Source organism: Astatotilapia calliptera, chromosome 23, assembly GCF_964374335.1.
Source record: "Astatotilapia calliptera chromosome 23, fAstCal68.1, whole genome shotgun sequence".
Lineage (NCBI taxonomy): Eukaryota > Metazoa > Chordata > Actinopteri > Cichliformes > Cichlidae > Astatotilapia > Astatotilapia calliptera.
In genome coordinates, this window is record NC_137443.1 from 6,576,363 (window position 1) to 6,604,092 (window position 27,730).

At 39.2% G+C, this 27,730-nt stretch overlaps 3 protein-coding genes across 4 annotated transcripts; 2 read left to right on the forward strand and 1 right to left on the reverse strand.

Annotated features, from left to right (window-relative positions):
* Nucleotides 1–123: 123 nt before the first annotated feature.
* On the reverse strand, nucleotides 124–12,387 carry LOC113016252 (cytochrome P450 2J2-like). 2 transcript variants are annotated; one of them, XM_080296940.1, is made up of 9 exons: nucleotides 12,109–12,387; nucleotides 9,438–9,600; nucleotides 9,203–9,352; nucleotides 8,502–8,662; nucleotides 7,356–7,532; nucleotides 6,334–6,472; nucleotides 6,056–6,243; nucleotides 1,536–1,677; nucleotides 124–547 (listed from the first exon to the last, which is right to left on the reverse strand). In XM_080296940.1, exons 1-9 carry the CDS (start codon nucleotides 12,307–12,309, stop codon nucleotides 372–374), a joined length of 1,497 nt encoding a protein of 498 aa, XP_080153066.1. In that variant the 5' UTR covers nucleotides 12,310–12,387; the 3' UTR covers nucleotides 124–371. The 2 variants fall into 2 exon arrangements, with proteins under 2 accessions (XP_080153066.1, XP_080153065.1); XM_080296939.1 differs by having other exon boundaries at nucleotides 9,158–9,352; nucleotides 12,109–12,363.
* Nucleotides 12,388–15,441: 3,054 nt separating this feature from the next.
* Nucleotides 15,442–21,121, forward strand: LOC113016262 (cytochrome P450 2J2-like). The gene is made up of 9 exons (XM_080296949.1): nucleotides 15,442–15,776; nucleotides 16,230–16,392; nucleotides 16,853–17,006; nucleotides 17,113–17,269; nucleotides 17,353–17,529; nucleotides 17,852–17,993; nucleotides 18,457–18,644; nucleotides 18,749–18,890; nucleotides 18,979–21,121. Exons 1-9 carry the CDS (start codon nucleotides 15,594–15,596, stop codon nucleotides 19,152–19,154), a joined length of 1,482 nt encoding a protein of 493 aa, XP_080153075.1. The 5' UTR covers nucleotides 15,442–15,593; the 3' UTR covers nucleotides 19,155–21,121.
* A 742-nt stretch (nucleotides 21,122–21,863) lies between these two features.
* On the forward strand, nucleotides 21,864–25,767 carry LOC113016263 (cytochrome P450 2J2-like). Its single transcript, XM_080296950.1, has 9 exons — nucleotides 21,864–22,156; nucleotides 22,435–22,597; nucleotides 23,419–23,572; nucleotides 23,679–23,835; nucleotides 23,919–24,095; nucleotides 24,408–24,549; nucleotides 24,867–25,054; nucleotides 25,153–25,294; nucleotides 25,381–25,767. Exons 1-9 carry the CDS (start codon nucleotides 21,974–21,976, stop codon nucleotides 25,554–25,556), a joined length of 1,482 nt encoding a protein of 493 aa, XP_080153076.1. The 5' UTR covers nucleotides 21,864–21,973; the 3' UTR covers nucleotides 25,557–25,767.
* The last annotated feature ends 1,963 nt before the right edge of the window (nucleotides 25,768–27,730 follow it).

The following is a 27,730-nucleotide window of genomic DNA, read 5'->3' on the forward strand; positions in this document are numbered from 1 at the left end:
AGTATTTTATGTGTGTAATAATCTCTAAATAAATTATTTACAGGTTCAACAAATCCAATGTGCAGAGAAAATATCATAAGTACGACGTTTTGGTGATTCCCTTGAGAGGTAATGGTCTGTGGATTTTATTGCATCAGGATTATTTTATTTGTGAGTCCATATTTATTCAGAAAAATCGTGCAAAATTAAAATACGTTCAAATTCAATTTAAAATATATATTACTTATTAATTACTTACACTAGAGCGCTAGAGATAGACAGAGAGAACAGTAAAGCAGATATTCTTTATGCATTGCATCAAAAACAATAGCAGAAGACAGTCATTGAGAGCGCAGAGAAACAGACATGCTCAGCTGAGGATAACTCGTGCTCTAACGTGGCACAGCACACAGACGATAAGGTTTGGGACTGCGTGTGGCTCCCAAAATGAAGTCCAGACTGGGTTTCTCTCCAGCAGGTGCAGTAACTGAAAACTTCTGCAGCAGGGAGGTGAAAAACAGGAATAACTCCATCCTGGCCAGCTGCTCCCCAAGACACACACGCTTACCTGAGAATACACAAGACTACATGTTTTAAATACATAATTTACAGGGTTTCCACGCTAATCACAGCTTATAACAGTTATGTGTTCATTTAGATCAACAAATAAAGCACAAGAACATTTAAAAGCACACAATTTAATGCAAGGAACAAGCAGCAGAGTATCTGCTAATCTGTATCTACTTCACCACTTTATCACTGTATTGAGTAGTGTAAATATGATTATGCTACAAATAATCAAAATAAAATGTTACATATACAAAAAGTTGACCATAAGCAGCAACATGTAGCATTTTTTAAACTTCTGCCTAAAACAGCATTTACCAGAGTTTTAAAGGATTGTGTTAGGTGTGGCTGTGTGCAGACAGGAATAGGACCCAAGGTGCAGGCTCCGGAGACAGAACTTAAACCAAAACAGCTTTAATGCTGAACTCAAACATAACATAACTGGGAAAAAAGGTCAAAAATAAACTAACACGGGCGGATTGACAAAACACACAGCAAAATAAACGGTAGATCGCGACACAGACACTAAGAAACACAGGGCTTAAATACACAGAGGGAGCAATCAGGAAATGAGTAACAGGAGGGAAACACAGCTGGGGCAAATCAGAACTGACGAGACCAAAGAAGCGTAAACTGAACACACTGAATAAAGACAGAGACCTTCAAAGTAAAACAGGAAACACATAACACAGACTGAACAAAGACACAGACTCACATGCAGGCACTACAAAGGGAACAGAGACGTGGGACCAGGGCAGACACAAACACTGACTGAACACGGGGATATAGGAACTAGGATACACATAGACGCGAACTAGACAAGGGGATGCAGGTGATAGGGGAGACAGAGCAACTAAAGAAGACAGAGACATAAACCATAAGACAGAACTGAAAGAAACCAAAAACTAGAAAGTATAAATAATATAATAAACTCAAAACCCCTGGGTCAACGACCCAGGCATCCTAACAGATTGCAACTGATGACTAACCTGCAGAAAAGGGAATGAAGGCCTCCCTCTTCCTAAATTTTCCATCCTGGTCCAGAAAGTGTTGAGGGTTGAAGGAATGTGGAGTTTCCCACATAGACTCATCATGTAGAACAGAGTGCAATGGAGCCAAGATCTTGGTGCCCTGAAAAATACCATTTGTTCAAATTGCAGGATTTGAACTTCCCATTGGCTACAGTTCTTTAGCATCAACACTTGGTATTTGAGTATCTGAGTATTTGAGTTGTAACTGTTCTTTGTTCATTACTTATGCTCCCGTGTCAGGGTGTTTCCAGAGGTGGGAAGTAACAAACTAACTTTATTACTGTAACTAGAATTTTCAATTGTATTCTATTCTATCCTATTCTATTTTATTTATATAGCGCCAAATCACAACAACGGTCGCCTCAAGGCACTTTTTATTGAACAGTAGATCGTACAATAATAGATACAGAGAAAACCCAACAATCATATGACCCCCTATGACCCCCCTAATACACTTGGTATTTGAGTATCTGAGTATTTGAGTTGTAACTGTTCTTTGTTCATTACTTACAGACAAAAAAAACAAAAAACAAACCAGACATCTACTTTGATAAAGTAGACTTTATCAAAGCAGATGTCTTTCTGAAAGCGCTGTAACTAAGTTTAAGAATATAATTTACCCACTGTTATCATCTTCAATGCCCTGTACCAACACAGAGCAGAGCAGCTATCTGAACGCTACCCCAACAGAGGTCGATTATCTTATTAATAATTTCACCTCCTCACTACGTACGACTCTGGATACTGTAGCTCCAGTGAAAACTAAGGTCTCTAATCAGAAGTACCTGACTCCGTGGTATAATTCTCAAACACGTACCCTAAAGCAGATGACTCGTAATCTGGAGAGGAAATGGCGTGTCACAAATTTAGAGGATCATCATTTAGCCTGGAGAAATAGTTTGTTGCTTTATAAGAAAGCCCTCCGCAAAGCCATAACATCTTACTATTCATCACTGATTGAAGAAAATAAGAACAACTCCAGGTTTCTCTTCAGCACTGTAGCCAGGCTGACAAAAAGTCAGAGCTCTTTTGAGCCAACCATCCCTTTAACGTTAACTAGTAATGACTTCATGAACTTCTTCACAAATAAAATTTTTATCATTAGAGAAAAAATTACCAATAATCATCCCACAGATGTAATATTATCTACAGCTACTCTTAGTACCATTGATGTTAAGTTAGACTCTTTTTCTCCAATTGATCTTTCTGAGTTAACTTCAATAATTACTTCCTCCAAACCATCAACGTGTCTTTTAGACCCCATTCCTACAAAACTGCTCAAAGAAACAGCTTTAGTCAAACAGCTAACAGATCATCTGCAGAGGAATGGTTTATTTGAAGAGTTTCAGTCAGGTTTCAGAGTTCATCACAGCACAGAAACAGCTTTAGTGAAGGTTACAAATGATCTTCTTATGGCCTCTGACAGTGGACTCATCTCTGTGCTTGTCCTTCTAGACCAGGGGTGCCCAATCCCGGTCCTCGAGAGCTACCGTCCTACAGCTTTTAGATGCATCCCTACTCCAACACAGCTGAATCAAATGGTTTGATTACCTCTTCAGCATGCCATCGTGTTTGGCAAAGGCCTGATAACAAGCCATTCATTTGATTCAGCTGTGTTGGAGTAGGGATGCATCTAAAAGCTGCAGGATAGTAGCTCTCGAGGACTGGGATTGGGCAGCCCTGTTCTAGACCTTAGTGCAGCATTCGACTGTTGACCATTATATCCTATTAGAGCGATTAGAACATGCTGTAGGTATTACAGGTACTGCACTGCAGTGGTTTGTATCATATCTATCTAATAGACTCCAATTAGTGCATGTAAATGGAGAGTCCTCTTCACACACTGAGGTTAATTATGGAGTTCCACAGGGTTCAGTGCTAGGACCAATTCTGTTTACATTATACATGCTTCCCTTAGGCAGCATCATTAGAAGACATAGCATACATTTTCACTGCTATGCAGATGACACGCAGCTCTATCTGTCCATGAAGCCAGATAACACACACCAATTAGTTAAACTGCAGGAATGTCTTAAAGACATAAAGTCCTGGATGGCCGCTAACTTTCTGCTTCTTAATTCAGATAAAACTGAGGTTATTGTACTCGGCCCTGAAAAGCTTAGAAATATGGTATCTAACCAGATTCTTACTCTGGATGGCATTACCTTGGCCGCCAGTAATGCTGTGAGGAACCTTGGAGTCATTTTTGACCAGGACATGTCCTTCAATGCACATATTAAACAAATTTGTAAGACTGCTTTCTTCCATTTGCGCAACATCTCTAAAATTTGGAATATCCTGTCTCAGAGTGACGCTGAAAAACTAGTTCATGCATTTATTACTTCCAGGCTGGATGACTGTAATTCATTATTATCAGGATGTCCAAAAAACTTACTGAAAAGCCTTCAGCTAATCCAAAATGCTGCAGCAAGAGTCCTGACAGGGACTAGAAAGAGAGAGCATATTGCTCCTGTTTTGGCTTCCCTTCATTGGCTTCCTGTTAAATCCAGAATTGAATTCAAAATCCTGCTCCTCACATACAAGGTCTTAAATAATCAGGCCCCATCTTATCTTAATGACCTTGTAGCACCATATCAGCCTATTAGAGCGCTCCGCTCTCGCTCTGCAGGCCTACTTGTTGTTCCTAGAGTATTTAAAAGAAGAATGGGAGGGAGAGCCTTCAGTTTTCAGGCCCCTCTTCTGTGGAACCAGCTTCCAGTTTGGATTCGGGAGACAGACACTATCTCTACTTTTAAGATTAGGCTTAAAACTTTCCTTTTTGCTAAAGCATATAGTTAGGGCTGGACCAGGTGACCCTGAATGCTCCCTTAGTTATGCTGCAATAGACGTAGGCTAGACGTAGGTCTATTAACACATAGTGAGTGAGAAAAGAGACTGGAAAGGAAAAACTCAATGCATCATGGGAATCCCCCATACCTATGTCTATTGCAGCATAACTAAGGGAGGATTCAGGGTCACCTGGTCTAGTTTTCAGGTATCTGTATTTGAATATTTATTCTTCTGACAACTTTGTACTTTACTCCCTACATTTTTAAACAAATATCTGTACTTTCTACTCCTTACGTGTTCAGAAAATGCTCATTACTTTACGTTCAGTGTTATCATTTATAACGTTTATACTCAGGGGTTAAAGTTGGCCGGAACTTTAATAAGGCAGGAGTCTGTATGTTGTGTTGGCGGTACTTCAGCATCTAGCTAGTGCTACAGATAAGGAGGATGGATGAAGCGAGTGTTTTTTAAGTTGCATGCAATTTAAAAATCAATGTTTCTATCAGTCTAAGTAGCCTGAAAAGAAAAGCGTCTGGACTTCTTTAAGTTTCCTTCACAGACAGTTTCTATTAGCTCAGCAAACATCAGAAAACACACAAGCTGTTTGTGTGCACTTTTTCGCACAGTGCGTTCATAGCTAAAGGTCAAGTTGATGGATTTCACAGGGAGAGAAGAGAATGAGAGCTAACTTCACTGGGAGATGGATAAAGATTTGGGAAGAAAAACCCGACAGGAGATGAGGAAGAGAGGTTAGATTTAAAGCTGGAGACTGCACAGTGACGCTTAAACAGAAAATTTAAAGCTTACATGCAATGTCATTATTTTAACCACATGTTGGAACTTTGTATGATATGTTTTGATAAGTTATGTATTTTCATTGTCGTAAAATGTCCTGCAAAACAAACTAACCTATATTAACTTTGTGCTATTCAAATGTTGCATGGAAATACTGGGTAGTTTTGTCCAGGATAAACAGGTTAGTTTGCATTACAGGGCTGAATTTACAGTAAAGCACTGTGTTGGACTGGTGCACAGTAGCTGTGGTGCTCCTAGTCAGATTTAGGTTACATCAAGTGTAGCAGCGACTTTGCATTTTAGATGATCATGCTTAGATTACTTCACTGAATTTAAACTTTATAGCAACTCTGTATAAAGTGTAGGGGGATAGACATCTGCCAGGATAGATGAAAAAACACATCTACACTTGTTGTGTAATTGTGTAAATCTACAGAGAAGAGCAGGTCAGCTGATCACATCATGTACGCTAAAAACCTCCTGGAGCCATAGCTGGACTGGCCATCAGATCATGCATAGCAGGCATCTGCCCGGTGGGCCAATGGGGAGTTTTTGTTTTTATGGGCCGATGGGGTTTTTTGTGTGTGTGTTTGTTGATTCGTTTTTTTGTAACAGTATAAACAACGAAAGGTGGTGGACTGGCCAGAAGCTGGCCGATGTGTAAAATGTAAAAATAACTCAGTTGTTTGGTGGTGGCTATGGTGGAGCTTCCACTGAGCCCAGCAGGTGGATGAGGGAAAGGTGGATAATAGTGGAATTGTAAAGTGCTTTGAGTGTCTAGAAAAGCGCTATATAAATGCAATCCATTATTAGTATGTACCTTTGACACATCTGATTATCTCAGAGTTGTTTTTTTTTAACTGGCAAACATTTGTTACTGGTTGATTGTGTACCTTTGGGATTGAGTACTTATCCAGAGCTGTGTTCTTGTTTGCCACGCGAAGTATGTTAAGTGGGGCAATATTTCCACTTCTCTGGATTTCATGAATAACTGCATCAGTGAATGGCATGTTTTCTCTGTCACTTGTAGACGGCTGTCTGGATGAACCAACCACAGCATCTATCTCAGCTTGGACTTTCTCTGCACACACAGAAAACAGGAAAATAAGTGTTGTGCACAGTTGACTAAGCTCACAAATATGTATCCCTGATAGATATTACCCTGACACACCTTGTATATCAGGGTAGTGGATCATATATAAAAGTCCCCAATGTAAAGTAGTAGTTGTGGTTTCAGTTCCAGCACCAAACAGGTCCATTGTGCAAGCCATCAAATTTTCGAGATAAAACCCAGAATCTTTATCTTCCTTCTATCAATGATACAAGAGAAAATTGTTATATTTGATTATGTACACAATATAAATACAAACCATCTTATCAAAACGTTTTGTAAAGTAAAGAATAAAAATTTTTAAATTCCCCTCTCGCCCCCATGAAGGTGCAGAGATCTTGGATGTTGTTCCTGGTATCTGCTGGAGCCACTTGCTTTGCTCCGGGGTCACTGCACCGAGTGCACCGTAACAGTGCAAGATCAACAGGACCCTAAGAGCCTTCATCAGGAACTCAACAGGGATGTGGCGAACAACACTAGAGACCAACAGGATCTACCAAGGAGATGCACTGTCCCCACTGATGTTCTGCATAGACCTAAATCCTCTCAGAGAGGTAAGGCTGTCAGAATGGAGGGGATCACACTACCAGAAGGAAACATTGCAGACACTGAGGACAGACCACCCCCTAGGGTGGTTGAGAATGACGGAGCTAAGAACCTGTGGGACTTCCAGATACAGACAGACAAAATGGTGATGGTTAACCAACCAGACATAGTAGTTGTAGACAAGCAGGAGAAGATGTAGCAGAAGACGTACTGATAAACGTACCAATGACAGTAACATCTCAAAGAATGAACACCAAATACTGGAGAAGTACCGGGGGCTCAGAGAAGAGCTGAAGAAGGTGGAGAGTGAAGGTAACAGTGGTTCCAGTGGTAATCGGAGCACTAGGTGCAGTGACTCCCAAGTTAGGTGAATGGCTCCAGCAGATCCCTCTGTCCAGAAGAGTTAGAGTTAGAACCCTTAAGCTCCCAGCCCTCTGGTAGAGGACCTGAGCTTGAAGGATAGACTACTTGCAGAGGCGAGAGGGGAATTAATTTTTTTTATTAAAGCAAATCGAGATAGACATGAAAACACTAACCTCTCCCATTTCTTTGAGAAAGGAGTCAATGTAGTCTCTTGGTGATGATGGGTCAAAGTTTTCCTGGTGTTCTTTGATCCTAATTTCTACAAATTCAACTATTTTCTTTGTCAAGATAAATATCGTCTGGTGTGATCCAGGCAGCCACTTCATCAGCCAGGGTATTGTATTGTACATCTGCAGAGCAGGAAGACAGTAACCAGATTATCTAATTGACTGGCCGTATTAACATAAGCAATAATAAAGATCATTATTACTGTGTGTTCATGAATTTTAGGTTTGAAACCTGCAGCTGTATCATTGCAAGAAAGGCCCTCCCTACTGCTTTTGCAGCCTTTTTGTTGTTGCAGTGCTTTTGGCCTCTCAGGGCCACCGTATTAATGTAATAACTTAAAGGTGGGATAATTATTTAGTTGAATTAGTTTATGTATAGGTAATTAGGTAGGTCATTTGTTTGTTTTCATATTAAGTGTGTTTATTATTGGATGGCACCTCTATACAGGGCACAAGTTGGGCATGCACCAAGAAAACAAAACAAAACAAAGAAAACAAAAGGCCAATTTAGTTAAGAGTGAAGTCACACAGCTTTGTGACCTGTCCGTCTCTCTTCATTTTTAAAATGGTTCGAACATTTTAGTGTGAAACATATCACTGCCACAATGTTTGTAAACAGCTCGGTGTCAAAGTAAAAAAGGCTCAATGAAGTTTATTAAAAAGTCTTTTTGAGCTGTTTGCTTGGAACTGTGAATTAATTTAAGGCTAGAAGTCAGGGGTGTCAAGCTAAGGCTTCATTCATTAGGATTTACACTCATCATCACGGTGTGATTGGTTTTAAAATAGCAACAAGCAGCTCTGCTTAAATTGTTTCCCTTACTGTATCTAACCAGGAAATGTTAGAAATTGAATGGATGAATTGGTTCTGTTTGGCTTTTACAGGCGATGGGTAAATCTGATACTGCTGTGTTGTAGATCCACATTCAGTAAATAATCCTTTCTGGAGTGTATTTCACTTGTAATGCACAGTGGTGAAAAACCGCCAAGTGGACATCACAGCAGATAGATATGCAAATTGATTAAGCACACATTTACATCCATGTTTGAGACTGGAACTAGAAGTACATGAGTGTGTGAATAACATGCACTCACCCGTACTGTCAAATTTCCCTGTAATCGAACAATGTCATTGAACATCTGGAGAATATACTGGAATTGCTTGTCAGTGTACTCAAATCGATTGCCGAACACCAAACAGCAGATGATGTTTGAGACTGCATTATTAATCAGGTTCTTAGCATTAAAGGGTCTGCCTGCAAAATGAGGAGAAAAAACATCCATAAAATTAAAAAAATTAATTAATTAAATTAAAATTCAAATACATAGTTGGGAACAAAGGGGACCTTGAAAATTGCAAGGGAAATGCACCTCCAACTCTTACCCAAGGGTGTCAAATAAACTTTGGTATAAAGGATTAGGGAAATGTCCCGAGTGTTTCAGAACATTTCAGCAAATAATTGTGAATCTTAACAAAGAATTGGAGCTATATCAATGAAACTAAAATCAAATGAACAGGATATAATGCATGTCAACAAGTGGAGAAACAGAGTGGGTGCTGTTTTTAATGTTTGGCCTCTGATTAGAACTCCTTGTTAAAACATAAATCAGGTGATGAGCCACAGGTAAAGAAAAGTGGGACAATTATTAAAGAAACTTTTTAGGCCATGTGCTTTAGTACTGTGAACCTTATAAACATGTCATATGGTAAGCAATGGTGAATTATATTTAAATTTTATAAACACACATACTAAACATAGATAACATGTAACTATATTGTTTTTTTTTCTTTGTGCCTTGCTGATCTGTGAAAGCCTCTGTGAGATACTGGCACTCCTGCTGGATGGATGACTCCAGGGTCTTCTTCCCCAGACCAAAGTTCCTGAATGTGTGAAGAACAAATCTCCTCTGTTGCTTCCAGGGATAACCATTTGACATCACAAGACCTTTTGGAAATAAAAATTAAATTAGACCTGATGTGATCAGTTCAATCAAGTTTTTGGAATTTTGGAGGGAAAATGCCAACACTACCTTTATTCCCAATAATTGATTCAAATAAGGGTATAATTGGGCGATCCACGAAGTCTTCTCCTTGGTGAACCAGGGCTTCTTTCACAAGTTTGTAGCCATGAACGACCACAATCCTACCACCAAAGAGTCGAAGGCTGAAAATGTTTCCATATTTCTCTGCAAACTGAACACAGACAGTATATTGTTGTTTTTGGAGCATGATACATTCTGAGGAGGCTATATATAATAATAATAACAATAACAATAACAATAATAATAATAATAGTACATTTTATTTATAGGCGCCGTTCAGAGCCTATCCCAGCTGTCATAGGGCGAGAGGCGGTGTACACCCTGGACAGGTCGCCAATCTGTCGCAGGGCCAACACACAGAGACAGACAACCATTTGCACTCACGTTCACATCTATGGGCAATTTGGATTAACCAATTAACCTACAAAATATATGTATATATAATAAACATGGTAAAATAAAATTTAGACATAAACAGTCATAAAAGTCTAAAGGCAAGTATAAAAACTGAGCAGGTAAAAATGGACTAAGACAGATCAGGTGTATGCAATTCTAAATAGATGAGTTTTGAGACGTGATTTAAAAGTGGTGAGACAGTGTGTGGTCCGGAGAACAAGTGGAAGTGCATTCCAAAGTCTTGGGGCAAAACAACTAAAGGCTCTGAGTCCAATGGTAGTCAGGTGAGCAGGTGGAACTGACAGAAGGGAAGCTGAAGAAGAGCGGGGTGTACGGGGGTGAGTATGTATGGAGAATATCGGATAGATATGGAGGAGCTAGGTTATGAAGCGCTTTGTAAGTGAGAAGCAGGATCTTGAAATTGACACGGAGGTGAATTGGAAGCCAATGGAGCTGTTTAAGAACAGGTGTTATATGTTCAGTGGATCTAGTTCTGGAAATAATACAAGCAGCTGTATTTTGAACTAACTGCAATTTATGGAGGGATTTATGAGGTAGACCATAGAGAAGAGAATTACAGTAATCTAAACGAGATGTGACAAGAGCATTGACAAGTATGGTGGTACTGTGTGGAGTGAGTGAGGGACGAAGGCGGTTATTATTACGGAGATGAAAGTAGGAGTAGTATATATTATATATATTCATATTTTGCAATTTATATAAGAAAAGGTTTTTGTTGTTTTTTACTTAATATCAGAACTGCTGTAAGCTAGTAGGCCACAGTTAATTTCTTCTGAGATTAATAAAATATCCTTATTCTGCATTCAGCAGAGTGGGGAATTCAGAACAGCTTTGGCATTAAGACAAGTTCCTATAGTTATGAAAATGTCACTATATCAGGTGTTAGCCTACCTGTAATGAGGCCGTTAAGTTAATATTCAGTTAAATAGCTAAACTTGTGAGCAATAAATACCAGTTCAGTGAAGGGTTCAATGAACCTCTTAGCTTCATTGAACCCTTCACTTTACCCTCATGGGCACGGGAGGAAGCCAAATGCAATACAAATACAAAGTACTTCTCAATCATTTCACTTCTCAGTAGAATTTTAGTAAAAAAACAAACAAACAAACAAACAAAAAACTAAGATAAAAAGTAAATAACAATTTCCAAGCAAGAAAATGATAATGATTTTTTTTTTGGTTAAACCAACAGTCCAAACCTCAAAGAAAGAAACTAAAAAACTATTAAAGATTATTGCCCATTGATGTAAATGTACAATTATTCCATTTATTTAAATGGACTAATTCAGTTTCATTTCTAATGCAGGATATACTGGTGTACATTTGATTTAAAAAGTTTGCTAAATATAGCCTTAAACATGATACAATTGCGTCAAGCCTCATGCAAGCTAAATAACGACTCTGTCTACTTCAGTGGATCTAGTTCTGGAAATAATACAAGCAGCTGTATTTTGAACTAACTGCAATTTATGGAGAATTTATGAGGTAGACCATAGAGAAGAGAATTACAGTAATCTAAACGAGATGTGACAAGAGCATTGACAAGTATGGTGGTACTGTGTGGAGTGAGTGAGGGACGAAGGTGGTTATTATTACGGAGATGAAAGTAGGAGTAGTATATATTATATATATTCATATTTTGCAATTTATATAAGAAAAGGTCTTTGTTGTTTTTTACTTAATATCAGAACTGCTGTAAGCTAGTAGGCCACAGTTAATTTCTTCTGAGATTAATAAAATATCCTCATTCTGCATTCAGCAGAGTGGGGAATTCAGAACAGCTTTGGCATTAAGACAAGTTCCTATAGTTATGAAAATGTCACTATATCAGGTGTTAGCCTACCTGTAATGAGGCCGTTAAGTTAATATTCAGTTAAATAGCTAAACTTGTGAGCAATAAATACCAGTTCAGTGAAGGGTTCAATGAACCTCTTAGGTTTATTGAACCCTTCACTTTACCCACATGGGCACGGGAGGAAGCTAAATGCAATACAAATACAAAGTATTTCTATAGAAGCTAAATAACGACTCTGTCTACTTCGGTGTAAATTATGCCTCCTTGCACTCCAGTGATTCATTTCACATGTTTGTTTCCTTTCACATTATTTTTCTGCTTTTATTATTAGTCAGTGAGCTGCAGGTGAAATCTGTATGGTTGAAAGAAGGGTTGTTTTTTTTCAATTTCAAATGTTTTTTAATTTTATTATAATATAATAACTTTTTATTTAGGAATGGACTCATACCTCTGTTAACTGCAGGTGAAGTCTGGTAGATTGGATGCGATGAAGGTCACCAATGAAAGGAAGAGCCCGGGGTCCAGGAGGAAAGTTTTTTGGCACTCTGTTCTTCAGAAAATCTGTCAACAGTAGAGAAACAGTCAAAAATATTAAAATAATTTTGCCATCTATCCACTCCAAGCCGAGAACCTTGTATATTAACTCCATATCTTCTCTTCATCTGTCCTGCTACAAGTGAACAGAGGACAAACACAATCAGATAAACAGCACTGACTGTGGTGTCCCACCTCACACTGAACCGTGAACTGTGAACAAAGTGCAAAGTTTAACACACATGTGTCAAAGTCAAGGCCCGCGGGCCACATCCGGGCCGGCGTACATTTAATCAATCAATCAAGGCTTTATTCGTCACATGCAGGTTGCCTTGCAGTGAAATGGGACATCCCCCCCCCACCATGCACACACAACAAAGACATCACATGGGGATACAGGTTGGAGATCGGTAGCATTACAGAAAAACACTGAAATATACACTACAATGGGAAAGTAAAAAAAAAGACCTCTGCTCATGCTGGGCTCCCATGGGAGGACAGCATGAGAACAGAAAACAAAACAAGCTCCTCTGCACAAAAAGCACATAAATGTCCACAGCACAACATTATGGAACACGTGACTAGCCACAGGGTTGGGTAGGGGGTGAGTAATCCGATTTGTATCTGGCCCGTGAGATGATTTTATATAGATATACTATTATAGTTATGCATGGCCCGGCAATATGAGGTGCTCCTAATATACAAACTACAGATCCCATAATGTGGTGCTGCAGCCTCCTTGCTGGACGCTAGGCTAACTGGGAACATTCATGTGTCGTGCCAAACTAGGAATCCCCGACAGAATTTGTTTCCCCTCCGTCGGGAGCACACGCTGGACTGTCCAAATCACGGACAAACAGTATCCCACATTGTTTATACAACGAAGTTATAGTGGGATACAAATAATATCAGGCTGATCCTGCCACAATTTGTTCCCCCTGTGTAAATCACTGACAAACAGTATCCCACATTGCTGATTTTTAGTTCACAAACACTTCTTATTATGACGCATTACTCCTGAAACTTTGGAGGATTTAGCTCTTTATATAGTAAAGTTATAGGAGAATAAAAATATAAAAATAGTTATCAGCCAAAATGTTAATGGTTTGTTAAAATAATCCCATCTGATACCCCGTGAGCAATAAATATATCATTTTCTGTTGTAACCCTCAAACTGAATGGTAATGTAACGATACAAATTTTTCACTTTTTCACAAAATGAAAACATCAGTACTCCCTGCGTGCTCCCAGCACAGGGGAAACAAATTCTGTCGGGGATACCTACTTTGGCACGACACCTGTGTTGTGCGGTGAAAAAAGCGGACTAGTCAGCAGGATGCGAGTAAAGATGCAGGAGGAGAACTGTACCGGTGAGTTAACAGCATATCACTGATCATACACCAGGAAAGGCTATGTGGTAAAGTCCTAAAAATCGAGCATGTAATGATCACCCTAACGCAGACCGTAAATTTTATCTGAGCTAAAAGTTTAAATCACCGTCAATTTCAGTCTTTTATGTGGGAAATAGATTCAGAGTTTGCCGACATTCCTTATCGTACTGAGGTCTGTTGGCTGAGTTGGTATAAAAATTCTCAATAGAGTTTTTGAGCTCAGCAAGGAAATCTGTCAGTTCATGGACATGGCATGTGTGATGCTGAACTGCACCTGTGCAGATTCAGATGGAGCTGCAGTGTAATGATACCCTCAAGGGAAAGTACAACACTGAATGGCCCACACAGTTTACTAGTTCCATTCCTGAGGCAATGCCCAGCTCTGTCGACATGCGGCTCCAACCTTGTGTATGCTTTCATTTATTTTTTCTGGGGTTTTTGGCTGCATGTTCATATTTCTAACTTGCACAATTTTGACAGGATATATTTTTATGAAGAGCAAAATATTTAAAGTTAAAGTTGTTGTTTTTTTTAAGTTTATTTAATCTGGAATGATATTCCTTTCTGTTTTTATTCATATTTATGTTTAAAAAACATTGTTTTAGTGTGTTCAATAAATGTTTATATTGTTTAGCCTGCAACCTAAAGTGTGCCTTGAGTTTTGGCCCCATGTGCAATTGAGTTTGACACCCCTGCAATAGAACTTAGAAAACATATCAAATGCATAGACTTAGTAAATGCAGATCAATTTTAATTTATTATGGTTTTAATGTGAAAAAAATAACAGGGGGATTGAGTTTAAAGTCAGTAATACCCAAAAGGTTGATTCTGTTCTCTGTTCAGCCCATTCATTCAGTGGTGCTAGTTTCAGTCATTGTGCAAATGTACTGTTTATAATGTTGGGGAAACCTGCAGTCAGCGGAGACTTAAGAAATCACTTGAATGAGTGACGAAACGTTTCTCCCATTACGTCCAGATGAACAGAATCAAGCTTTTAGGATTTATTTACCTGAATGATTAGAGTCAATAACACTGAGTTCTCTTATTTGCAACATTTTAATACAATCAAGGGAATAGTTTATCAGGCAACTACTAAAGTAAAGCAAAGATATCTATTCTAGCATCGCATTACTGAAGTGCCACATCCGACTAATCTCATCAGAATAAGGAAGTTTGCTTTTTACTGTCCACATCCAGAAAGAGTTTCCTCACATCAGCGCTTCAAATTACACGCATGCGCACAAATGCACAGTTTTATGTAACTTACACCATCACTTGTTGATTGTGTAACTAGAGCGTAGTGTTTTAAGTAGAGAGCACAGTCAGACGGAGAATGTCTGCCCGAGCATTTTTGTCCTGAACTCTCTGGAGACACAGTAAACAATGTGACACTGTGTGCATGGATTTGCAGGGTGGAGGAGAACAAATACAACATATGAGAATTACCGAGCCTTTAATGGATCATCTAATCTGTTTCCTCCATATGTTGACTCCCCATCGAGCACTGCTGGGTTTTCAGTCTCAGTACTCACTGAAGCAGAGCTTTTGTATTCTTTGAGCTGTTAGTTGAGCTGTTCCTGAATGAACTTTGGAAGAGTTTTGTCTCTTTCCTCATTACTACTTCCTGCCTGAATTGTTTATCTTACCAGATGGCCACCCCCGCATTACCTTTCACTTCATAATTGTAAACTGTGTAATACTGACATTTTTCAAGTGTGAAGCATTTTGAAAATACACCACAAAATAAGTTATTGTGAAACCAAAAAAAAAACTAATAATATATCTTTTACGCATCTATGTTTAACACACAAGCTCACAGTCATCACTCAGCTGAAACAGTTCAAATTCCAGCTTCTGACAGTTCCCAAGAGTCCATTTGTGTTATGTAACATGTTTGGGGCCGCTTTTCCTGAGCACTCTGCAGCCTGATGATAACACCACACATACCACAGCACTCTTTGCTGGATCGCACTGCTTCTCCTGCAGAGGGATTTCTGATACTTCAACCATGATTTTTCAAGCTTTCTTCGATTGTATGAATTTTACTAGTTGGTTTTTGCTCAGTTTTGTATTGTTAATTTTAAGTGATGTAATACGAAACCGGAGGCCTCGCAACTTTCCACCAGGACCCTGGGCTGTGCCTCTGCTAGGAAATGTCTTCACTGGAGTAGACTACAAAACAATGCATGAGGTGAGGAGGAGAAGATCCTTACAGTGCAACTTGGTTTACATACAGTAGGCTGGCAAATATAATGTGCACGATGAATAACAACAGATAATAACAAGACTTCAACTTTAACCTCCTAGGACCTGGCATCCATATATGTGGACTTCACATTTTGGGTTATTTAGACCAAAATACTCAATTTTGCTCTCCAAGGGCCTGAGATCCACTTACAAGGACATTATACTGCTACTGTTCTATCGAAATTTTAAACAAATATCCTTATATGTGGCTCTCATTTTTCTTAGAAACAAAAATCAGGTAAAAAAAAAATCTGGTAATTCTTTGTTTTTACATTCATCTGGTCCCATTCAGCCCAAATATCAAAGAGAAATTAAAAATGTATGCCGTGGAAGAGTTCAGGTCTTCTAAAGGAATACCAACTGTGAAACATTTCTCTTGATTTATTTCTAAATGCAGCTGGCTCAGAAGTACGGCCCCGTGTTCAGTTTGAGGAGGGGCAGTGAGAGGATGGTGTTTGTTGCAGGATATAAAATGGTCAAAGAGGCTCTTGTCAGCCACCTGGACAACTTTGTTGATCGACCAATCGTCCCTCTTTTCCATGTTATATTCAAGGGCATTGGTGAGTAGTTAAAACACGTGCACGAAAGCATGTGCTATCACATATATTTTTGGGTGTACCAACCTCCTTCCCCAAGTCTTAAACTGTATTAAATTTTTGCCTTTTGGAAATGACAAGCACCAATATATCATTGGCATAGCATTAAATGAGAAGTCCTGTGGTGAAATGCAACTAGTAAGTCAAATTTTACCTACTTTCTAGAAACTTTAGGTACATATTTTAATGTGTTCTCCATTAGACACATTACACACAGCAAGAACGCCTTGGGTTGATTCACTGCAGTGAATTTGGTAGTTGATGATTTTCTTTGTGAAGTGTGCATGTTCTCCCTGTATCTGCATGGGCTTTATTAGCTCCCATGTTTCCTCTCACAGTCCAAAAACATTTTACCCTGTGCCCTACAAGATGTACATTAATGCAGAGACTTCCTTGTTATTAACTTAATATAATATTCTAATAGGTATAGCGCTGAGCAACGGTTACCTGTGGAAGAAGCAGAGGAAGTTTGCCAACACTCACCTGCGTTACTTTGGAGAAGGCCAAAAGTCACTGGAGAAGTGCATTGAAGTGGAGTGCAGTTTCCTTTGTGAAGCTTTCAAGGAGGAGCAAGGCAAGTAGGCTGCAGGAATTCACATGACTCAAGTGATTGCTCTGCACTGAAATCATTTTTGTAGCAGGATTTCTCTTGACTTGAGTAGAATTTGACATCTTCACAGGTAGACCATTCAACCCCCACTACATCGTAACAAATGCAGTGGGTAACATCATCTCCTCTGTGGTCTTCGGACATCGCTTTGAATACAGTGACCCGAGCTTTCGCAAAATTCTGGAGCTGGACAATGATGCCGTTGTGCTTGCTGGTTCAGCTCAGACGCAGGTACTCGTTGTTTAAACTACCATGTGATGATCATTTGCGATGTTGTTGTTGGTCTTTTACTAAGAGTTTATCATCCTCACCAGCTGTATGATGCCTTTCCTGGCTTGATGAAGTACCTGCCAGGACCTCACCAGACTGTCCATGCCAACTACAGGGAGATTGTGGCTTTCTTAAACAGAGAAATTGAAAAGCACCAGGAAGAGTGGAACCCAGATGACCCTCGTGATTTCATTGATGCATATCTGTCAGAGATGGAGAAGGTAACACAAAAACATTTCTAGTGAAGCATATGAATACTATTCTGTTAGATTTTAAAAAAATTAATTGAAACAATAAGCATGTGTTCATGTAAACCATGACAATTGTCTATACCGGCCACTAATAGGTCACATTTGTAATGTGCCAGAACTGTGTTTAGATTCAAAAGAAGTCCTTCAAAAGTTTCTGAGACTTCAGCCACCCAAATGAATCAGTTAATCAAAAAACACAATCCTTATGATCATGAGATTAACTAGTAATAAAGTAAATTGCCTAAATGAACCGAGTACTGTGGATAATGTCTGTATTTTTCTGTTACATTAGAAAAAAGAGGATCCTCGTGCTGGCTTTAATATTGAAACGCTTCTGGTTTGTACCCTTGATCTGATTGAGGCTGGGACAGAGACAGCTTCCACCACTCTACGCTGGGCTCTAGTATTTATGATGAACTACCCAGAAATACAGGGTTGGTAACTTATTACTCTATCCCCCTTTCTCACATCCCAGATTGCATATCTTCAATCCCTGCTTTCAACTCTCCTTTAACATCGCATGAAGAAAAAGTGAAGGTCAAAAAGCTTGAGAATCTTAAACAGCTAAAAGCAAATAAAGGATGGTTTCCTCCTCCAAGAAGAATTTGTGGGTTAAATTCTAGGTGGGCCACTTTCATAATGGATACGCCTTTGCATCCTTGACTGTAACTCCAAAGGAGAGAACTCCCTTTTTTCTGTCTGTCAAATGCATTTTAAGAATTGTAAACCATTGGTGTATTGTCATGAGATTTTAGGTCACAAGCAGGATGAGGGGGGACAGATGGGCAGGCACAAACAAGAAAAATGAGAACAGCCTGAAGAATATAGATTTTAGGCCAGTCTGACTATGATGGTTATTAAGTTGTCTGTTTTAGTCGTTACTGTTTCCCCTTTCAGAAAAAGTCCAGGCAGAGATAGACAGAGTGGTCGGACAGTCTCGCCTGCCCACCTTGGCCGACAGACCCAACCTACCCTACACTGATGCTGTTATCCACGAGACCCAAAGGTTTGGAAATATTGTTCCATTGGGATTCCCAAAAATGGCCAGTAAAGATTCTACACTGGGAGGATACTTCATTCCTAAAGTAAGGGATTATTTACCAGACTGAGCCAGAAATTAACATTCATTTCATATGTCTTTCAATTATTTATAAATAGCTAATAACAACATCTGATAACACTGTTTCAGGGCACAGCTATTACTACAATACTTTCATCTGTGCTGTTTGATAAGAATGAGTGGGAGACTCCAGATGTCTTCAATCCTGAACATTTCCTGGACTCAGAGGGCAAATTTCGAAGAAGAGATGCCTTCTTGCCATTTTCAGCAGGTAATTTTATAGCGTGTAATTAGGTTTCCATTAAGAGTACATTTGATAGCAAAATGAACAGCAGGATAAATACTTCTGTTTCCCACAGGTAAACGTGTGTGTATCGGTGAGCCCCTGGCCAAAATGCAGCTCTTCCTTTTCTTTGCATCTCTGCTCCAACGCTTCACCTTCAGACCTGTTCCTGGAGAAATGCCCAGCTTGGAGGGTGTGATGGGCTTCACCTACTCTCCCGAGGAGTTCAGGATGCTGGCAGTGCCTCGCTGAGGTCATGCCATGCAAACACAAAGATGAATAAACTGAAACTCCACAAGCTTTATGGGATCACCAAATCACAGCATACAGAAAAAGCATACTAGAAACACAGAAAATATACTCTGTAAAACATTTTACGAACATTTCACATAGTAAGACACAATGTGCATGTCACAGTGCTAACTGTTGTTGTACTTTTATTTCTTGTCTTTTACTGTGAAGCACTTTGAGTTTTTTCTGTGAAAAGTGCTATATAAAACAATAAAGTTTGCTTACATAATACATAATAATGGTTAGACAACCTTGAAAAAATAATGTGCATGCATTATAGCAACTGACTGAAAATTAGGTGCCACATGATGCCATAAGCTAATAGTAACTTTATCTATAATAAGGCAAATTCTTTAAATATATGCTGTATTGAAATTAAATTAACAAAAAGAAAGTTTGATGACATGTGGATAAAACTGCCCTTTTTACCTATTTTTATCTATTAGACTTTACAATTCTTTGCCAATCAAACTGTTCTGTGAACTTTGCATCTTTTTACAACTATTAGAAATGCAATTTCCTTTCATGATAAAACAAATTTCTCTGGACTGCAAAAGATTACATGTTACCTATCAACAGATAGATAAGTGATTGTGTAATACTGAATACAAATCTAGTATAGAATCTAGTATGTGAATGCTAGAATTCACAGCAGAATTAATTCTAAAAATGGCTGCCAGAATCAATTTACTGAGCAAATTTAAAATGAGTCTTATTCCTTTAAATGTAAAATTATTTTCTGTTACAAATACATCACAGCGTGTCTTTGGGTCATGACTAAATAACTCTTACAGGCTTTAGGAGAGAATAGTGACAAGACACCATAAAATGAAACACTTTAAACATACTGAAATGCTTTGAGTGCTCAGTAAGACTATAAATGCTTTTCAATATCCAGTTAAACTTCATGCCCAAACTGCTTTGGACCTTGAGTTCCCTGTTTGCACAGTTGAAGTGGGTGAGAGTTAAAGGAGTTGTTTTGCTCTGGTTGAAAAGGAAAAAATATGAGTTGGTGTGGTGAGCTTTAAAAACTTATTTAAATCAGTTTCTTTCATTTCTTTCATATTGTTGAAGAGTCTTTCTTGGGCGGGCAAAGCAGCTTCCCTCTGGGTCTGTATTTCTTAGCTACATCCGGCAGAAGGTTCCTTATGGCATACACTGTGGCTCCCTGTAAGAGGGATACTGATGCAGTGAAGGAAGAACACTTGAAGACAGGAATTATCTTCACCTGATGTCCAATTTATTCACAAATGCTTATAACTATGGCGTTATTTTTGTGCATCTGCAAATGGTTTTTACATGCGCTCAAAAAAATTTTTATGTGTGCTCAAAATTTCTTTACTTGCACTGAGAACAATGGCACAAAAATAACGCCATATATAACAAAGCCGCTTAGACTGATGGTATGTACCACAAAAGAAAAGGAAAATGTTAAGTTGAAATATTAAATGTTTGTCATTTTTATGTTTACCATTTGTACATAGTTTTAAAGTATTCTTTCTGTCCTCCCCTCCCCAGATCCTTAAGATTCTGGGAGGGGGGGTGATAGTGTTTTTATCACAGGAACACCCTTGTTTGATGTTGGCAAACTTCCTCCCCTTTGTATGGCTTCACTGTGTTATCTAGGGTGAACCATCTAGGGTGTGGGGGAGACTACCCTCTTTATGACCAAGGATGTTCCTGCTGTGCTTTTATGTTATATGACCCTTTGATCAGCAGGGTCACACACACATTCTCACATAACACACACACACACACCCAGTGCCTTGTCTTTGTAACCAAGGGGGGTTACGGGGGAAGGTATGTGTTGTAAACTATTGTTTATTGTGTGAACGTTGTCAATAAAAGGGAGCGAGAGGGGGCCGTCGTCGAGGTCATTTATGATGAGCTGAGATACCGACAAGGCCTCCCTTGCAAGTAAAACGATCGATCGCTGTTGCCTTGTTTTTCTTTCACGGGAATAAGTTCTGGGATCAGCGGGGTCTGACTTTAGACCCAACAGAAAACAATATGACGACAAACTTAGAATGTTAAATAGGACCTAAGGAAACTAAAACCCATGGCTATTTGGCAACATCCGCCAATTTGGTCTTTCATTGCAACCTCGAACTAGTGATGGTTAACTCTGTGCTGAGGCTTTGCAGCATATGTCAAGAACCCTAGGTTGTTTTCTTATCAAGGGTATCGAGGCTGGTTTCTTTTAAGGGCGAATGGTGTCAGTGATGATGTCTGAATTTTTAGTGTTGAGCTATTCAGGCTTGCTGTGGAATACTTGTGCAGCCCTGCTTCCTCAGTGCCAATGTGAAAAGGGTTTCTCCAAAGCCAAAAAGATTATTTCCAAAAAGACAAATCGACAGTGGCAAAAATATAATTTCTTAATACAAATGAATGAAGTTACAAGAATCCCAGCATTCATAACTGTTTGCTTTACCAGCTGACTACCCCAAGATGACCTTTCACCTTATAATTGTGAACTGTGAAATATCATACTTTCCAGATGTGAAAAAATTCTGAAAAAACCCAAACAAACAAAGTTTGATTTACCTTGTAATAGTCTCATTTATGTTAACATTTAACACATAAGCTCACAGTCATCACTCAGCTGAAACAGTTCAAATTCCAGCTTCCGACAGTTCCCAAGAGTCTATTTGTGTTATGTAACATGTTTGGGGCCTCTTTTTCCTGAGCACTCTGCAGCCTGATGATAACACCACACATACCACAGCACTCTTTGCTGGGCCGCACTGCTTCTCTGCAGAGGGATTTCTGATACTTCAACCATGATTTTTCAAGCTTTCTTCGATTGTATGAATTTTACTAGTTGGTTTTTGCTCAGTTTTGTATTGTTAATTTTAAGTGATGTAATACGAAACCGGAGGCCTCGCAACTTTCCACCAGGACCCTGGGCTGTGCCTGTGCTAGGAAATATCTTCACTGGAGTAGACTACAAAACAATGCATGAGGTGAGGAGGAGAAGATCCTTACAGTGCAATTTAGTGTACACGTAGTACACTGGCCAATATAATGTGCACATGGAAAAACAACAGATAATAGCAAGACTTCAACTTTAAAAACATTTAAAAGTCTCAGTGAGTTATTAGTAACTCCAGCTCAGATCCTTTTCAGTACTGTGTTTATGTTATTGTCTACCACTTGAAGGGTTTTTAATCTGACAAAAAGTCTTTACTTCTGAAGGAATACAAACTGTGAAACATTTCTCTTGATTTATTTCCAAATGCAGCTGGCTCAGAAGTACGGCCCCGTGTTCAGTTTGAGGAGGGGCAGTGAGAGGATGGTGTTTGTTGCAGGATATAAAATGGTCAAAGAGGCTCTTGTCAGCCAGCTGGACAACTTTGTTGATCGACCAATCGTCCCTCTTTTCCATGTTGTATTACAGGGCTTAGGTGAGTAGTTAAAACACGTGCATGTAAGCATGTGCTATTGCCTATATTTGTACATCCTCATTATATCACGTCTCTGTATGGCCCAATTCTCAAAACAAACCCTGAAAAAGCATATCAAATGTAAAAATATAATGAAATTATTTTTTAGTGCTGTTACAGTCCTGGGTCTTGGACCCAGTTTTTGAGTTTCATTTTGGACCTATTTATTATTTCATAATAAGATAATTATGAACTAGTTCCTGAGTATGTTAGTTTCCTGTGCGGATGGGTTTATTAGTTATACTATAGTTCTTCAATTCTGGTTCCTTCACGTTTGTTCTGTTTGTGTCCAGTTAATACTGTTTGTTTTCTCCCTTAATCTTTCCATGTTCATCTCTCTGTGTTTTGTTCCCTTTACTCACCAGTCTTTCATATCTTCAGATTCTGTTCAGCTGTGTTCTTCAGGTGTGTCCACTCTACCCCAATCTCCTCCTGCGTGCATACTGTCTGCGTCTCCCTCTGTTCTCTGTGGTGTCGGCTTCTCTAGCTGTCTTCTGGAATTCCATGTCATTAGTTTCCTAATTCATCAGTTCCTTAAGTTTCTAGTTTTATTTCTCACCTGAGTTTTTTGTATTTTCAAGTGTATAAGCTACAGCAATAAAGCTGCCTCTTTTAGTTTACCCTTTTGTCTCCGAGTCTTGCAACTGGGTCTTGCCTTGCCTGTCACATAGTCCTTAATGATAACTTCATTTTGTTTTGGCTCACATTGTACTCAGTCCCCTACAAAATGTACATCCGTGCAAAGGCTTCCTTATTATTAACTTAATATAATATTCTCCAAGGGATATCTATGAGCAACGGTTATCTGTGGAAGAAGCAGAGGAAGTTTGCCAACACTCACCTGCGTTACTTTGGAGAAGGCCAAAAGTCACTGGAGAAGTGCATTGAAGTGGAGTGCAACTTTCTTTGTGAAGCTTTCAAGGAGGAGCAAGGCAAGTAGGCTGCAGGAATTCACATGACTCAAGGGATTGCTCTGCACTGAAATCATTTTTGTAGCAGGATTTCTGTTGATTTGAGTAGAATTTGACGTCTTCACAGGTAGACCATTCAACCCCCACTACATCATGACAAATGCAGTGGGTAACATCATCTCCTCTGTGGTCTTCGGACATCGCTTTGAATACAGTGACCCGAGCTTTCGCAAAATTCTGGAGCTGGACAATGATGCCCTTCTGCTTGCTGGTTCAGCTCAGGCACAGGTGCTCGTTGTTTAAACTACAATGTGATGATCGCTTATGATATTCTTGTTGGTCTTTTACTAAGAGTTTATCATCCTCACCAGCTGTATGATGCCTTTCCTGGCTTGATGAAGTACCTGCCAGGACCTCACCAGACTGTCCATGCCAACTACAGGGAGATCATGACTTTCTTGAACAGAGAAATTGAAAAGCACCAGGAAGAGTGGAACCCAGATGACCCTCGTGATTTCATTGATGCATATCTGTCAGAGATGGAGAAGGTAACACAAAAATGAATCCTGTTATGTTCACTTTATTAAAAAAACAAAAACAAAAAAAGCAACAATAGCCATGGGGGCATATGTTCATGTAAACCATAACAATTCATCATGTTCATGTCATTGCTGGCCACTAGCAGATCCCTATTGGCATTCAAAAGAAGTCTTTAAAAAATTCTGAGACTTCAGCCACCCAAATGAATCCATTAATCAAAAAACACAATCCTTATGATCATGAGATTAACTGGTAATAATGTAAATTACCTAAATGAGCCCAGTACTGTGGATAATGTCTGTATTTTTCTGTTACATTAGAAAAAAGAGGATCCTCATGCTGGCTTTAATACTGAAACACTTCTGGCTTGTACCCTTGACCTGATTGAGGCTGGGACAGAGACATCTTCGACCACTCTACGCTGGGCTCTAGTATTTATGATCAACTACCCAGAAATACAGGGTTAGTCCCTTATTAATCAATCCCCCTTCAATTTCCCAACTACTCTCCTTGTGTAGTCTCCAAAGATGAAAATGAAGGAGGTGTAGACCGGAGGGGCATTGAGGCATTTCCCCCCCCCCCCCCAAAAAAAATTAGACATCGTTGGTTCAGAGCCTCATTTTCACACAACACCAATTAAATATAAATACTGCATCGGTAATTGTTGTTATAGCAAACCTGCTGCTGACATTTGTTTTTAATATTTGGGACCACTTTTACTTCAGTTAATAATATGGCATATTGTGATGACTTTTAGTTGTTACTGTTTCCCCTTTCAGAGAAAGTGCAGGCAGAGATAGACAGAGTAGTCGGACAGTCTCGCCTGCCCACCTTGACCGATAGGCCCAAACTGCCCTACACTGATGCTGTTATCCACGAGACCCAGAGGGTTGGAAATATTGTTCCACTGGGATTACCAAAAATGGCCAGTAAAGATTCTACACTGGGAGGATACTTCATTCCTAAGGTAAGGGATTATTTACCAGACTGAGTCAGAAATTCAATTCATAAGTGTGTCAATTATTTATAAATAGCTAATAACAACATCTAATAACTCTATTTCAGGGCACAGCTATTACTACAATACTTTCATCTGTGCTGTTTGATAAGAATGAGTGGGAGACTCCAGATGTCTTCAATCCTGAACATTTCTTGGACTCAGAGGGCAAATTTCAAAAAAGAGATGCTTTCTTGCCATTTTTAGCAGGTAATTTTATGGCGTGTAATTAGGTTTCCATTAAGAGTACATTTGATATCAAGGGTTAGCAGGATAAAAACTTCTGTTTCCCACAGGTAAACGTGTGTGTATCGGTGAGCCCCTGGCCAAAATGGAGCTCTTCCTTTTCTTTGCATCTCTGCTCCAACGCTTCACCTTCAGACCTGTTCCTGGAAAAATGCCGAGCTTGGAGGGTGTGATGGGTTTCAACAATTCCCCTGAGGAGTTCAGGATGCAGGCAGCGCCTCGCTGATGTCATGTCGGGCAAACACAACGATGAATAAACTGAAACTCTACAAGCTTTATGGGACCACCAAAGATTTAATGAAAATTTTACATATTGAGACACTATATGCATGTTACAATCCTAATTGTTGCCATGCTTTTATTTCTTGTTTTATTGTGAAACACTTGAGTTTTTCTTAACACAAAGGACTTCAGATATTATCCTTTGTTTTTAAATTCACAAAAATGTTTGATGTGTGGATAAAACTCTGCTTATTTTTATCTATAAGCAAGGCCTACACATGCTTGCTGCACCTCTGTCTCCTCAATGCCAGTGTGAAAGTATTTTCTCTAAGTCCAAGTTCAGTGGCAAAATGTTATTTTTTTATATAAATGAATAAAGTCACTATAACCCCAGTAAACTCCATTAAAAAAATTTGTCCTATTGAATTTATTTAAATACTGACTGAAATCATACAAGTTTTCTTGTATTGATAGACCTCTTCTACAATCACCAACAAATTAATCAAAAATATATTAGACAAATGAATGAACCACACAAAATCAAGTGTTATTTCTACTCTTGGCAGTGATTATTCCGGTGCTGACAACCAAGTTGAAATGGTAGTAAAGATTTATACAGTCCCGATCAAAAGTCCACTTGAAAAATAAGTTTAAGTCCACTTGAAAAATGGCAAAAACTCAAATTTTGCATGATTGGATCCTAAGAAGGTTCCAAGTAGAGCTTCAACATGCAACAAAAAGAAATGGGAATGAGACAAAACATTTTTGGAGCGTGTAATTTATTGAAAACAACAGAAACAGACTGTTTTACAGCTGATCAAAAGTTTAGGACCGCACCTCAAAAAACCCCGTAAACTCCTCTAAAACAGAAATTAAAGTTTCAAACATGAACTCAGTAATGAATAGTTCCACTATTATTGTTGATCACTTCAAAAATTCATTGCGGAATGCTTGACGCTAGTGCTTCCATGAGATTAGTGGGAACATTTCTCCAAGTGGTGATGGCCACACGAAGGGCATCTACTGTCTGAAACTGTTTTCCATTTTTGTACACTTCCCTTGCCATCCATCCCCTTCTATAGCACATTTAAAAGACTAGTGTACATCAAAGTGCTTCACAATAAAACCGCCAAGCGGGTAGAACAATTAACAAATAGTACAGTTACAATTAAAATTACATTACATGGTGTAGTGCAGGCAGAATGAAAGTAGAACTTATATGCTTCAAAAGCTAAGTTGAACAGGTGTGTTTTTAAGCGTGATTTGAATGATTGAATTGATTCCGATGTACAGATATCAACTGGAAGATTATTCCAGAGTCTAGGGGTGGCAATGGCAAAAGCACGGTCACCTCTGGTTTTTAAACGAGGCCTTAGTTGCATTAGAAGCAGTTGGCTGGAGGATCTTAGTGCTCTCTTTGGGTTGTACAGATCAAGGGGATCAGTTAGGTAGCTAGGGGCCAAGTTTTTTAGAATTTTAAAAGTGAGCAGAAGGATTTTGAAATCAGTGTGATATTTGACAGGAAGCCAGTGCAAGTTAGGGAGTATGGGGGTGATGTGCTCATGTCTTCTAGAGCTGGTTAAGAGGCCAGCTGCCCCATTTTGGACTGATTGCAGGCGCTGAAGGAGGGAGAGTTGGAGGCCCAGGTAAAGAGTGTTGCAATAGTCCAATCTGCAAGTGATTAAGGCATGGATGAGTTTTTTGAGTTCTTTATGTGGTAAATAGGGCTTAGCTTTGAAAATTTGCCATGATTGTTAAAAGCTAGTTTTTACCACAGTGGATTTCTTCTCTAATTTAAAAGAACTATCCAGGAGTACTCAAAGATTTCTGGCAGAAGGAGAGAGGTGGCTGGTGAAAGACCCCAGTGTATTGGTTAGCTGGCCCTGGGGAATGTGGCTATCAAAAATAATCATTTCTGTTTTGCTTTCATTTAAGACAAGATAATTCTGGGATAGCCAATTTTAAACCTCTCGCAGACAGTCAAACAAAGGCAAGAGAGGAGATGGGGCATCCAAGTTTAGAGGAAGGTAGCTTTGGATATCAACCGCATAGCAGTGGTAGAATATGTTATGTTTTTTAAAGATGAGTCCCAAGGGCAGCATGTACAAGGAGAACAGCGTAGGGCTTAATACGGATCCCTGAGGCACACCACAGTTAACCGGGGCAGAAGAGGAAGAG

What these genes read in the sequence shown, in the direction of transcription:
- LOC113016263 (XM_080296950.1), top strand. Translation starts at nt 21,974, where the DNA reads ATGATTTTTCAAGCTTTCTTCGATTGTATGAATTTTACTAGTTGGTTT. An exon ending in ACTACAAAACAATGCATGAG is followed by an intron (nt 22,157 to 22,434) that starts GTGAGGAGGAGA and finishes TTCCAAATGCAG; the next exon opens with CTGGCTCAGAAGTACGGCCC. An exon ending in CTGGTTCAGCTCAGGCACAG is followed by an intron (nt 23,836 to 23,918) that starts GTGCTCGTTGTT and finishes CATCCTCACCAG; the next exon opens with CTGTATGATGCCTTTCCTGG.
- LOC113016262 (XM_080296949.1), top strand. Translation starts at nt 15,594, where the DNA reads ATGATTTTTCAAGCTTTCTTCGATTGTATGAATTTTACTAGTTGGTTT. An exon ending in TTCAAGGAGGAGCAAGGCAA is followed by an intron (nt 17,007 to 17,112) that starts GTAGGCTGCAGG and finishes CTTCACAGGTAG; the next exon opens with ACCATTCAACCCCCACTACA. An exon ending in GAACTACCCAGAAATACAGG is followed by an intron (nt 17,994 to 18,456) that starts GTTGGTAACTTA and finishes TTCCCCTTTCAG; the next exon opens with AAAAAGTCCAGGCAGAGATA.
- LOC113016252 (XM_080296939.1), bottom strand. Translation starts at nt 12,309, where the DNA reads ATGGAGTTAATATACAAGGTTCTCGGCTTGGAGTGGATAGATGGCAAA. An exon ending in AGGGAAATTTGACAGTACGG is followed by an intron (nt 7,533 to 8,501) that starts GTGAGTGCATGT and finishes CCTGCTCTGCAG; the next exon opens with ATGTACAATACAATACCCTG. An exon ending in CTTCATTCCCTTTTCTGCAG is followed by an intron (nt 548 to 1,535) that starts GTTAGTCATCAG and finishes GTGTATTCTCAG; the next exon opens with GTAAGCGTGTGTGTCTTGGG.